The 14,325-nt window shown below is 39.2% G+C and overlaps 1 protein-coding gene across 3 annotated transcripts in view; it reads right to left on the bottom strand.

The window, feature by feature from the left end:
* Window positions 1-716: 716 nt before the first annotated feature.
* Window positions 717-14,325, bottom strand: part of LOC133991772 (cGMP-dependent protein kinase 1) — a 78,953-nt gene continuing 65,344 nt past the window's right edge. For 2 of the 3 annotated variants that reach the window (XM_062430318.1, XM_062430317.1), the window contains exons 8-18: window positions 11,972-12,037; window positions 9,709-9,783; window positions 4,611-4,707; window positions 4,343-4,482; window positions 3,896-3,985; window positions 2,949-3,090; window positions 2,403-2,566; window positions 2,051-2,173; window positions 1,894-1,956; window positions 1,718-1,784; window positions 717-815 (exon numbers count right to left, since the gene is read on the bottom strand). In XM_062430318.1, the coding sequence (XP_062286302.1) occupies window positions 717-815; window positions 1,718-1,784; window positions 1,894-1,956; window positions 2,051-2,173; window positions 2,403-2,566; window positions 2,949-3,090; window positions 3,896-3,985; window positions 4,343-4,482; window positions 4,611-4,707; window positions 9,709-9,783; window positions 11,972-12,037 (1,126 nt within the window). Of the gene's footprint in view, window positions 816-1,717; window positions 1,785-1,893; window positions 1,957-2,050; window positions 2,174-2,402; window positions 2,567-2,948; window positions 3,091-3,895; window positions 3,986-4,342; window positions 4,483-4,598; window positions 4,708-9,708; window positions 9,784-11,971; window positions 12,038-14,325 lie in introns of all 3 variants that reach the window. The other variant, XM_062430316.1, reaches the window with a different exon arrangement.

Below are 14,325 nucleotides of genomic sequence, written 5' to 3' on the forward strand. Positions count from 1 at the left end.
AATATACCTTGTAAATTCAAATACTATGTACCGTACATACTGTATGACATATGGATGTCTGAATATGAAGAAAGTCAGTGACATTCAGGTTAGTCTAGAGCACTTGATACCAGTTTTACTTGCAAACCGTTGTGTAGATCTCTGACAATTTCAGAGACTGCAGCCAGCAGCTGCGTGTTAAAACCAGGATGTAACTGCAGTAACATCTTATACCCTCCCATAAGTCCACCAACAAATATGGAGGAGAAAAAAACACACAAAAAATCGATCAGTCTCCTTTCTTTTTGACCAGTCCATCACATTTGTCACACTCCTATTTATCCTAGAACCAAACTTAGACAGACTATTGAGCATTATTCACCCATTATGTTTTTTCCCTTTTACATGGGAAAACCTGGCTCTATTATCAGCCACTTTCGTATTGTGTGTTTGTGTGTGTATCCCTGCACTCTCTTTGCCTTTGCCTTTTACGCCGAGTGTAAGACATCACTGAAGAAGTGCTACAGCAGTCCCATTATAAATGCTTGATCCAGAGCCACAGTGAAATAAAGGCATATCGGTGACCCAGAGGGTTTGCCATCCATCCGTTTATCTTCTTTTTCATATCTTCTCTTTCATTTTTAATGCAGTTTTTTTACAACACAGCCATATTCTCAGTATGGCCTCCAAGCCAACAAAAGAAGAGTTTCTTCTGGTCTTAAGGGGACAGCAGGACTTCAGAAATCAACATCCCAGCCAGAGTTGTCATCAGGAGGCGGGTCCTCGTTGTCCTCAGGGAAGCTGTCGAAGTTACTTGTGTCGACTGCTGAAGTGACCTGGTAGAAAAACAGAAAAATCATACACATGGATTAGAAATTGATTTTGACAATGAGACTGAATATAAACTAGCACATTAAGGGCCTGATTTACTAAAGGTTTGCATGTGTAAAAACATGTGCAAACTTGACATCACCTGCAAAAAATGTGCAAGCTGATCTACTAATGCAGAGGTTTGCGTCTTTCAAATGTGCAAGATAATATGCGCTGTTCATCTAGTACATTCGCCATAATTAATATGCAATATGGGGTGTTTTAACCCCAGTGTGCAAAATACAGGGAGGAGAAAATGCAAATATGTTATTTAGCACACACATTGTGATTTACCAAACCTGAAGGTAATTTTTTTGACGGAAACTGTGTCTATAAATAATACCTTTGAAGGGCAGGTATTAACCGGCTGTGCACTACACAGAGATTACTGCTGTTACTGTAGAGAGGAGGAAACGGAGGCACAATGACAGAATACGCACAGGATGGATTTTTTCCACCTGTGTTAATAATTTTGGAGTGGAATATTTTTGGTTTTACTAACAGCATTGACTTTGTCAACAATACTCTCCCATATGTCGGTTTTTCTGGTAATATTTGTTTTTGTTATAATTCAATATATTTATTAACCTCTTCCACTAGAACCTGATCAAATTTAATTTTGCGCTTGCAGCTTTCTGCTCGTCTAAACTCTCCATTAAGCGAACAAAACCCTCATTTAAATACTACTGTCTCCACCCTGTTGCACCTGTTTTCATTTACGTAGCTATTCTTAGTAGATCACCCGCAAAATGCACGCAAACGAAATGCGCAATCAATTGCACTGTGCACGCAATTTAGTACCTACCCTTTATTTGGGATCTTAGTAAATCAGGCCATAAGAGTAATGCTATCAGCAATGTGCACTTACATTAGGGATAATAGGAGGTGTCAGTGTCCCCTTCTTCAAGCCTTCCCAGTTAAAGCCCTCAAACCATCTAAAAGGAAAAAAAAGCATTACCTTTTAATTTCATAATTATATTTAACAACACCATTACACAATAAAGCAAATTAAAGAGGATTATATTAATTTATAAACACACTTACTTGTGCTTTTGGATGTCTTTGACACCATTTTTCAAGTTTCCCAGTCGTTCGGAGGGATTATCCCTACAGTAGAAAAAAATCCCCACCATGCTTCAGTATACAGACCACACTAAAATGAATCACACTGAGTTAAACTGCTGGAGGCACAAACACTTACCTGCATAGCTTTTTGATTAGGTTGGCAGCATTTTTGGTAATCTTCTTTGGAAATTCTATCATGTCGATGCCTCTCAGGATGATGTTGTACGTTTTCATGGGGTCAGGGCCAGAGAATGGAGGGCTATGAAATAGAGACAAAGGTGTTAGTTTTGAGTAAAAAATGCAAATAAGACAGAATGGCAATTCACTAAATTTGAGAAAGTCACTTCACTTGTATTAAGAAAATTCTCACAGTCTCCAAGCAGATTTTCTCATTTGTTTGTTTTGATGTGTGTGGTACTACAGTATACGCCATCACAAGGAACACTTAAGATATTAGTTTTCATAGACATGCCCAAGCTTGTATGTACCTGCCAGTTAAGAGCTCAAACATGAGGATTCCTAGGGACCAGTAGTCAGCTGAGATGTCGTGGCCCTTGTTTAGAATGATCTCTGGTGCTACATACTCGGGTGTCCCACAGAAGGTCCAAGTCTTCTTCCCAAAACCAATCTTCTTGGCAAAGCCAAAGTCCACCTGATGAATAAACAGGATTTGTTAGGTCAGTCTGACAAATCTGAAATGGTGAAATTGTTTTAATATTAAGGTTTTTCTCCTGATGCTTTGACGTGATGGGTAGAAATAACTGAGCAGCTGTTTGTTAGTCTACCAAAAGCTACTAACTGGCTTTTCCATGTCAGTACCCCAAAAATCCCAAAACCTGACCTAACCTCACTTATTTCATACTATAATCATAAGTTTATCAACAGCTAGCATGAGGCGAATGTTCGAATCTCATTTGATCCTTTATTAGAGCATCATGGAAAGATCACATTTTTCTAGTTTGTAGCATTTTTGACAAAAAAAAGACACAGACAATGCAAAATTCTTTAGGTCGTGACCTCTGTTGATCTCTTACCAGTTTGGCATAGCCCCTGTGGTCCAGTATAAGGTTCTCTGGTTTGAGGTCTCTGTAGATGATGCCTTTGGAATGCAGGTAGGCGAAGGCCTCCACCACACAAGCCGTGTAAAACCTGGTGGTTGAGTCCTCAAATGAACCCCTGCAAACACAGCAGGACAGTACTGAACTGAGAATCAATGCTGTGACAGTCCAGACAAGCACTGTCTGCATGCTGGCACATACAGTAACTGCAGCAGTTGAACAATGATGTCTTTTCATAGACCAACCAGGAACCAGGCTCAGGATTACCACAGCGGAAGTCCAATTCAAATTTTGTATTTGGTTATTAAGTAGTAGAAAGTAACCTCTTTCCAGAAAATAAAAATAACCACTTGATTCCACGTATTTATGGCTGCAACTAACAATTTTCATTATCAATAAATATGTGGATTATTTTATATATTGATTGAGTAGCTGTTTGGTCTTTAAAATGAGATGAGAAAATGATGAAAAACGTCAATCAAGCCCAAGATACAACCAAACATGTCTTGTTTTAGGTCATCCACAATCCAAAGTAATAATCAGTTTACTAAATGAAGGACTAAAGTAGCCAGACAATATTCACATTGAAGAAGCTAGAACCAGAGAGTATCAGTCAATATTGTCAAAACAATTAATTGATATCAAAATAGTTAGATTAATCATTCCACTAATCGATTAATTTGAGTCACACATATTGCTAGAAAACTAAAACTGAACTACAACAAAATTCATAGCTGAGATGTAAATTTGTAATTTATTTTGAAAAATTAAAAAGCTTGCAACGGAACATGGCTGAAACACATGAGGTTTTAGGACTATAAACTGCAACAGACTATACAGTATATTGTAGTCACTAACATTAACAGAAATATGAAACAACTAATACAATCCAGTGATATCTGACCTGATTAAATGGAGCTTACCGGTCTCGAAGAATGGTCCACAGCTCTCCTCCTAAACATGCTTCCATCAACATGTAGAGGTACTTGCTGTCTTTGAATGTTCTATAGAGTCTGAAAACACAAATGTAGATGTTATCTCAAACAGCTGTCAAAATGCAAATGTAGCTGATGGATAGATGGAGAAAGACAATAAATTAATGTGGGGAGTAATGGAAAATTGAATTTTTTTCTAGCATACATAGAGATGAATGTGGACAAAAAACACCTTGTGTAGGTCCCCAGTGTAACTCACAACATACATACTTGATTTGTATGTGGGAGGAAACCTCTATTAACAGAAGATAACCTGTAAGCTCTACAGAGAAAACTGTGGCTCTGAGGTAATAAAGTACTGATCCTTATGACATGTGTTGCATATACAGTAGCTTATTTATAATGTGCTTTAGTGAAATCGATCAGACGGTGTACCTAACAATGAAGTCAGAGTGGGCCTCCTGCATGATGAGTTTCTCTGAACGAATGTGCTCCTGCTGTCTTGTGTCTACAATGTGCCGCTTCTTCAGGATCTTCATGGCAAAGGTTTTGTTCTCATCGCTCTTGAGCTGAACCTGCAGAGACAACAACAAAAAAGACACAAAGGTCAACCGGGCACATTAACCTGCATGGCTGGTAAGATAGTCAATTTGATTGTTAATTTGTATGATTCATGTCACTGTCCAAGTGCAGCGCCCCCTACCAGTTCAACACGTCCAAAGCCACCGACCCCCAGAGTGTCGATGATGTTGAAGTCAGCTAGGTTGAGATTGAAGAAAAATGCATTCTCTGCTTCATACCTGTGGGTCCAGGAAAAGGGGGAAACAAAGACAGAATGGAAACCGGATTAGAGATGAGATGAAGTATGAAAGAAGAGATAATCCACTTTCAACAACCTGAGACAAAATATCCGTCTCTCTTTGAGCTCATTTGTTTGTAAATCTTAGGGGATTTAACTCGTAGTAATCTTACAAGGATGTTATTGAGGATGTGTGGTATATAAATATGAGCACGTAAACAGGATGTGTTTGAGTTTAGTCTGCTTGCAAACCACTTTGACCTTTCCCCAGCCTGTCCCCATTCTTGATAGGAAAGTACAAAGATGGGACATCTGTCACACGGTCTGCTCACTACTCAGCTGGCCTTGAAGACATGCTTTGGCTCTGCCACTGAACACCCCAACATGCCACTGCTGACCTGCACATGCTGGCACCAGAGCTTGTTTCCAACATATCCATCCCTTATCCCCAGATGCCCCATGTCTTTCTGGTTATTGTTTGATCCAGACAGAGTTTCATCAGATCAGTCTCTGGATCAGTGGGCTTAGGACAGATCTGAGCCTGGACAGGCCTTTCTGGGTCAGTCGGAACAGACCACCACGTGACAGTGAGGCCTTTTCTCTCTCACAAAAACAGCACAGCCGTATATCAACATTTATCAAAAAAAAAAAAACACCCTTGCAAGGAGGACTTGTTTAGATAAGACAGCCGTCTTCCTTCAAGGAGCAGCAGCGATTAACTTTATGTACATAAAAGTAAGTTAAACAATGACTCATTTCATGAGCACTGTTCCATGTTTGACTTTGATAAATGAAATGCCAAATGGGACTTCTTTGGGCGTAAAGGGAATTTCACTCCATCTGATCCACCAGACACATCAGTTGTACTGCAAGCTAAAACAATAAAACGTTTTCCGTAAGCTTCTTGCCAGTGGACATGATGGTGGCGCGTGTTGGCAGGTTACTGAGCACAGTGTTTCTCAAAAACACAAGAGGTTACCAGGGCGGTCGCTGTTTATTTGTGTGTACAGGCCCTACTACTACCATGTGAGATTGAAAGGTGATCCTTTTATCTTTTTCTCCCCTTCCATTATTTGGAAGCAGGCCAGAAAACACACCAAACCCCACAATGCTCTTTGCTTAAGAAAAGAACAGACTGTAGTGATAGAGTACTGTGTGTGAGACCGGATTATTAAAAGATTGGAGTGACTGACATTCAGTGGCTCCTGAAGGTGTGCATGCTTATGAGTGTTTAATACAAACATGGAAAGACACACCAAATCTATGAGATGCAGAGATCACAAGTTCTGTAATGATAGAAAGATTTAGGTTTGAGGCAATCATTTTACATAACAAAAAGTCTTATACATATCTGTTTAAAAAAAGGCTTAAAAATATGACAAGCCTTTTGCCAGCAGATGGCGACACTGCCAAGTACCAGATTAAAGGGAGAACATTACAGTTGAGGAACAAAATCTTCAAGCCAATAAAGCTGAATCACAAAGTGAAGCTATTGTATTAACCAGCAATGAAGGACCTGATCCATCTACTCTAATCTGTGCGTTAGATGAACTCTTCTTAAAGCCAGTAAAATAAGACAATTTTAAAACCAGCTGTGTAGCCACCAGTTCACTGTAAAAACAGTTATATTTCAGGAAAAACACTTTGTGTCACTTTATGCATCAAAAAATTGTCTTTTGGAGATATATGTATGTATATATTTTTCCATAGAGAGAAGCACTTGTTTTGTTCATAAAGCACTAGATGTGGGAAACAGGAATATGACACTAGCCAGTAGACCCAGAGGGTTGGAAAACATACATCCACCTTAAATAGATTTCTAAAACATGACCCTGAATGAAAACTATCACAGTGCTCAGCTGCTTCCAACACAGTAATGTAGCTGTTGTTTGTTACATCGCACTATTTTGAGGTCACTTGTATCAGTTGGAAATAACACATTACTTACTACTGTTAGGTGGCAAATCCATTGCTAGCACTGTAATACACAGTGTTCCTATGCAGGTCAAGTAGCACCGCAGTGGGTGATAATCTGTATCAGTGGACAGATGAGATCATAAAAAATGACGCAATGCCCATGTGTGTGTGTGTGTGTGTGTGTGTGTGTGTGTGTGTGTGTGTGTGTGTGTGTGTGTGTGTGTGTGTGTGTGTTGTGTGTGCACGCGCATCTTTCTATCTTTTATAGAACCAATCTTAGTTGAAAACCATCTTTGTGAGGACATTTCTGTGTTGTGAGGACATCTTGGCTGTTCCTCACAACTTCAGAGGGTAATTTAGGAATAACACTAGCTTTAAGGTTAAGGTTAAAAGTGGGTTAAGGTTCAGTTTAGGGTAAGGGCATATATTTGTGATGGTTAAGGTTATGTCAATGAGCATCCATCACACACACGTGTGTGTGGTATGACTTAAGTCACTTTCAGGGACACACACACCAGACTTAAAACCAGTTGATTGAGGGCAGCTTAAATCTTCAGGAAATGAATCTAAGCCTATGTAAATATTCCAAAAGTGACTTGAGTAAACCTGCAGTCTGTGTGTATGCATGTGTGTGTGCATCCGCTATTATCCTCCAGTTCTTCTTCTCTGTTCTAGTTGAGCCTGTCTCAAGCAAGAGGAGAGAGGAAAAGAAAGCATCTCTGACTTTAAAATTGACTCAATTTATATCATACCATTTTATTTACCAGCAACTTCCAGTTTCTGAACTCCTATTGCCCAACAGACATGGGACATGCTGAGTCATAGTGGGTCATATTTTCTCATCACTATTCAATCATACAGAGCTTTCTTTCTAGTTGGGCGACAATTAGTATTAACTGAAAAAGAGCAGTATTTATGCTTAATATAGGCCATCTGCGAGTTTCATTAACTTAGATATAAGACGTTTTAATGATAGGTTGAAAGGAAAATTAGACCAATTTTATCACGTAATATAGTGAAATTAAATGAAAGCAGCTGCTGACCTATCAGACAATTTTTACTGTAATTAAGTTTTTATGACTTTATTGGACAGTCTGCATTAGAGAGGACAGGAAATGAGAGGAAAGAGGGATCCCTGATTAAACATGCACAAGGCAAGTTGTCATGTCAGGGACTCTTCAAGAAACAGAAGTTTTTAAAGACTTCTGCAACTTTATTTAAATTTTAAGATTTTTAGTATTTTAAGTATGTTTCAGTAAATTGGGATAACATAATTTCAGTTTTGTCAGGATTGGATGCCCTGCAACTAAAGACTTTACGGTGTGGTATTACGGCTCTACGTAGCAGGTAAATTTGTGCTCATCGCACCTTCCACTAAACAAAATACTTGGGTTAATTTTTGTATGCATGTAAAAACACAGGTGAAACATTACAACAAAGATGGATCCATTTTCTCTATTTTGGATAGTGTGAAGCTCCTCCTGCAAAGAGAAGCATGATCAAAAACAGTGTGCACACACAGCACATAGCAGGGAGGCAGTCTTTGAAGAAAAGACCTGTCAACCTCACAGAGAGCAGCTGCAGTTTGCTATATAGTTACAGTACTGCTGCATGGCGCTTATCTACTGTGACCAATTAGAGATAGTTTCCATCACTGTGAGATCCTGACTCAGGCTTTCCTCACCAAGTAACAAATGTACTCTGTTCGGCAGAGAGTGCCAGCAGAGATGACACACACACACACACACACACACACACACACACGGCAGGTGAAGCACGGGGAAAGATAGAGGCTCTATTTTAAAGGTGCAGTGTGTAGAATTTAGTGGGATATAGCATAAATGGAATATAATGTCCATAAGTATGTTTTAATAAGTAATTATTATTATTTTGAAAAATAAGAATAGTTGTGTTTTCGTTACCTTATATGAGCCCTTTATATCTACAGAGAGAGTGGGTCTTCTTCCACAGAGCCCACCATTTGCACCACCATGTCCCTACAGTAGCCCAAAATGGACAAACCAAACACTGGCTCTAGAGCAGGCTTTTCACAAGTTTTGCTTCCAATGTAGATTCTCCTACATTGCTTACAAGGGGTGGATGAGGGGAGGTGTATTCATTTGGTTGCAATCTGCAACCTCACCGCTAGATGCCACTAAATCCTACACACTGCTCCTTTAAAGTGAAGTTCTGAGAACAAGGCTGATAATAAGATTACAAATGATGGCCAAAAGTGTGATTTATGATTTGTATTTGCTTAAAAATCCATTTCAAACTAGCTTCCCTGAAGACCTGGCAATGTGAAAAATGAGGCAGAGAATGCACACTGCAGATCTCTTTCTATCATACACATTTGTTGGGAAAGCAATCATCAGAGGTATTGAACCATGAGGAGCACCTGGCCAGGGCTAAATGCCAGAAGCCAGTCAAAGTTACTCCCTCTTCTCTCTTTCTTTGGTGTATCTGTTTGTTGTGTCTGTCTTGTTCTCTCCCTGTCTCTCTTCAGTGCATGCGTCTATCTACATCTCTCTGTCTTCTGCTGTGGCGATAAGCTGCCCCTGCTCTCTCACTCTCTGTAATCTGTCATTACCGGCGGGGTTCTTGTTTCTCCTCACCTTGACTCACAACTTAGCGCTGAGCATGCAGGGTATCAGATTATGCCAATACGTGTTTGCCTGTACCCCAAGATGCCCACCTCATTGCCAAGGTGCCCCTGTATCATCTATGGTGCTATTCTCTTGTTTCCATAGCGATGATAAATAGAGTACATATTAATTCCTCCAGAAATAGAGGCAGAGGTCATGGCCTCTGCTTTCTGGCCTGCCAACCGGGTATTGTCTTGTTATGTAACAGACCTAAAGGCACAATGCATTAACGGTTGGCCAAGACCAATAGACCTTAATAAACATTGCTGCTGGTGAGCGCTCACAATATGGTGCAATGTTTAAAAGATAATCGAGACTGAAAATGAATTAGCAAATTTAAATAATTAAAACAAAAGACGAGCAAAACCAAAATCATGCCCCAAGCACAAACCAATAATGTGCATAGTGAATGTGACAGACAGTAATTGTGTTTGCCTTACCTGGCTTTGGCTTCTGCATCCTCTTGACCTTTGTTAGATACGTCCTCCAAACCTCCAATCAGGTGCTTAAACGAACTGGAACAGAGAAAATAAAAGTTAAAACAGCATCGATTCAAACCATTTACTTTGTTTAATAATCTTCTATATCCAGCTCAAAGTAGCACACACATTCTCCACAGTACAGTAAGTAATGAATTAATAGTTTACGGTTAGAGGGAACAAAACAGTTCGTACACTGCAGGCGATCCATATAAGACACTGGTGCAATATATGACTGTCATAAAAATCACTGCTGGTTACTATGAAATATTAATCAGCCTGCTTTTAGAGACACGTCTCTAAAAAAAAATCACTGTGAACACATGAGGAGAAAAAGCTACCCAGAAGAGGCGTAAAACAGTATGATAGCAGACGGTCACTAAGTGGGAATTTTAGAGGCAAAACTAGAGGTTCTGCATAAATATTTAAATGAATAAATTATATAATATAAAACATATTGTGATGAATGATAAAAAAGACACTGGGTCTTATACAAGTTATCATCAGATATTAAAACCACATAATATGTTCTGTTCTTTTAGCACCTAGTAAAGTTATTCAACTCAAAGAAACAGTGTAACCATGTTAATTTCAGGCCTTTATAATGACATAATAATGAAATAACAAGTTGCACTCATGGGGAGATCTGGTACATGAAAAAATAGCACTGCCTGTGTAAAAGACTCAAAACATCTTGGAAGAACAACTAGCTGAGGCAGATTTCATGCAAGGCGTATCAAGCTGTTAGACAGAAGATGCAATACAGCTGGGGTTTTTTCCTGTTGAGACTGTAATGTCTGTGAGCTGGGGCTGTTTCTGAGCTGAGCTTTTCTTTAATTGTTTGGCCTGTTATGGTGCCTGCTACAGAGAGTCGATGACTCCATGCCACTCATTTTTATTCTTTGTCTCTTTCCCACTGTCTGTATCTCCCCGTTTTTCTTCAAAACAGCTCCTGCAATTCTCCTAATCTTACTTTTGAAAGTGCACAGGAAATGAATAAATATACATACACATAGACAAATACAGCTTTGAATACAACCAACCTGGCATGTGCACCAGAATGCACTGATACAGTGTGGTAGTTTAGGGCTATGACATCATTAGCTGCTTGTATGACAGGCACAATGAAAGGCAGTGGTAATCACCTTTGCTGGATGACTCACTCACTATCTCCTCTGCTAGCTCAGAGGATGGCCCATTTGAGCGTGCCTTGTTCCCTGAGGCCAGAGGGAGACCCTGGGTAAGCTGATACCATCTCCTCCCCATGCCCAACCCGTCTGTCTCTCTATTCTCACCACACGACTTAATGCTAGAGATGCTCAGACACAAATTGTTTCCTTAGTTAGCAAGCTCATATAAACTTCTTTGTATATCTGCATTATTTTAAACATATGACAACGACAATTAATTTCAAACCATGTTATTGTGATAAAATGAAAACGATTATTGGTTACTTGTGCTAAAATTAGTATAAAGGGCAACATGAAGCTGAAAAATATGGTTATGCTCTTTGTTAACCTCCTGACAAACATTTGTGAAAAAAGAGCCCTCATTAGCCATTCCTGCGCAAATCTACCATGAATTTCTCTTTAGTTAAGTTGATTTAGGATACATTTTACACCTGCCTTACTGATGTCACTTCCTAGAACAAACCCAAATCTTATCATTTTATTTTTGTCTGTTCCTGGAAAACGTTTACATGAGAATTTAGTTGAGTCCTGGATATATCAGCAAGTGGTAGGTGATGACACAGCTGCCTTTTGTGTGCAGCTTTTAAAACTAGCAGTAACTGTAGTTATAAAGCACCACTTATTTCTCACCTCAGATTTAGTGAACTTGTTGAAACTGAATAACATATAAATATATAAAATGGATCATTTAGATCAATTTGTCATTTGCATAATTGAGAGCCTCAGAATTAGAGGCAGTTACAATCAGTAAAGTTCAAACTTGCACAGCCTACTTGAATCTGTTTTAAAAAAAATGGCCAATAAACTTTGCCAGACTACAATGAGCGAAGCAGATTTAAAAAAAAATAAAAAATAAATATATATATATGTGTGTGTGTGTGTATGTATATACGTATGTATATATGTATATATAATTATGTATATGTATATGTGCCACTTACTAATAAGTTGACTTTTAATATTAAATATACTAAAGGACTGACAATATATAAGTGTCATTATGTCCTATGAGAATCCTCTGCCTTGATACTCACTCTCTGTCAATGACCAGACAGGTGACTGCCTCTGCTGAAATGACATTGGCCGTCCTGATGTCCTCCCTGGAGAAAAAGAACATAAAATCTGATTAGCTACAAAGGCAAAATGTACACATTTGACCCACTGATCACAAACTGTGCTGTCATCACTAAGTCAAAACAATTCTTTATTTTTAATTATGCATCAGAAGCGTGATGATGGAAACAAATGAAACTAGCACATCTTGCTCTCGACAGGCAACACACACCACTGAATGATTGATATTACTCTTTATTATATTTGACATCAAGTTCATCTCCCTCTTCTTCAGAGGAGTCGCCCCAATCACATGAATCTTCTGAGTCTGTATCCCAAGAGTCCATCTTTCACTGTGAATCCCACAGCGATAAGCTCTAAATCTGAACCAGCACACTGCCCAGGGCAGCCCTCCAATAAAAGGCTTGTCTGTGGTACTTGTATATAAATCTCCAATCCAAGTGTAGCGTTACCCACTCTTACTAATATATTACAACAAGACAGGGAAGCCTTCGGGTGATATCCCAAGAGCAGATTATTTCATGCCCCATGTTTTCAAAAGAGGAAAAAAAACTCTGGAGGAAATCAAAAATCAAATCAAAAGCTAAAACAAATCCTGAATCAAGAGCTGATCCAATTCAATTGAAGTGCTAAAAGTAACTGACAATCACTCTGTGCGTCTGAAGTCAGACATATGGCAATCCGTTTCCCAATGAGCTGAGGTGACAATTCCTCCTCATGCTATGTCAACTCCCTCTGCCTTCCCTCTTCCAAGCACACACATGCGCAACCCTACCTCCTCGTTCACACACTCTGCCTTGCTCTCTCTGCTGACCCCCTTGAATAAAAGGTCACAGCTGGTGGGGGAACAACAAATTTTGAAAGGTGAGGACTACAGAAGACAGGAGGGCAGAGCAGAGGAAGGTGGTGTTTGTCAGGGGCATAGGATATATTGGGTCCCTCTATCTAGTGTGGCACATACAGTATTTCATTCACCTCTGATAAGCTCCTATGACCTGCATCCATGATCTTAACACAATAGTCTGGCAAACGCTGCTCCACCTGTTTATGTGTTCGCCCACAACAGCATTCAAAACCTGTCCACCAATTTACATTCCAGCAAGCACAGTTACAGTATTAATAATCATGTTAATAAGTGAAAGAACAATAAATGCCCCAGTTTGGATGAGGACAAAGTGTTACAACATGACATACTGTATATACTATTGACTTTTATGCAATGATTAGTTTAGGGAACAAGAGACTTGATGAGTGACAGTCAGTGGGAAACAGTTCTCCGTGGTTAACATGCACAAGACTATTACACTGTAAAATTTGATCAAGGTTCTCTTGAGAGAATGACTGATTTAATTCATTGGAAGTTATGAATTGGGAGGAGAAAAAAAAGAAAAATGTCTTCTTTTGTGAGTATTTAACAAACTGGTAGAGTGTGATTCATAAGAGGAAGCATAAGAGCTCTCATAATGTAAGTTTAATCAGGTCGTTATTCAAATATTCAGCTGAATAGGGAGTTAACTAGCACTCTTCAGGGTTTCTACTCTCATAACGTGCCAGTTGTGAATTTGCCAGTGACTATCCACCAGATATAGAGACACTTTTCCAAATATACTTGCCCCCATCGAGTGACTTTAACAGGCTTATTTTTGAATCATGTCATATATGCATGCAAGGATTTAAGAGAAATCCTCCTCATAGATATTAATCAAAATGCTGAGTAGATGTTAGTAGATAAATCAAGAATACCATGGGTTCTAACAACTGTAATAAAATATTTAAGCAGATTATGCATCACTTTCCCCTATTAGTAAATATCTTAACAAAGGTCTGCACATCAGACACACACACACAGACACCAGTTTTCTCATCAGTGCTAATGAGCCACAGCTACAGCGACATCCCCAATCTGTTACATGAGTTAATTTATCACTTCATAAAAGGAAGTGAACAGTGTTTGTGTCATTTACTAACCATGGTGACACAACACAACAACACAACACTTTGGGCTATATTGAAATAGTGTTTATGTAAGCATGAATCATCCTTAGGAGACCTCAAGGGTTTCATATTAGAGAGTAGCTTGTTACACCTGTCTTCTGCTGCTCTACTGTAGCTGAGGAAAACAACAATGTGCCATTGTGTTGATGCTAGCGTTGCTCCACAGTATGTGAAACACAATCGCTAAACAGTATCCGTCAGAGTGAGTCATTTTCATACTGCTGAGCCTAAGTCATCCACTAAGCCAAAGACGGCTCTGCACTTGTTAATTTGCGGCGCAACAAGAAATGCTCTGGGAAAACACACTCATGCACACACA

Source organism: Scomber scombrus, chromosome 12 (genome assembly GCF_963691925.1).
Source record: "Scomber scombrus chromosome 12, fScoSco1.1, whole genome shotgun sequence".
NCBI classification, from domain to species: domain Eukaryota; kingdom Metazoa; phylum Chordata; class Actinopteri; order Scombriformes; family Scombridae; genus Scomber; species Scomber scombrus.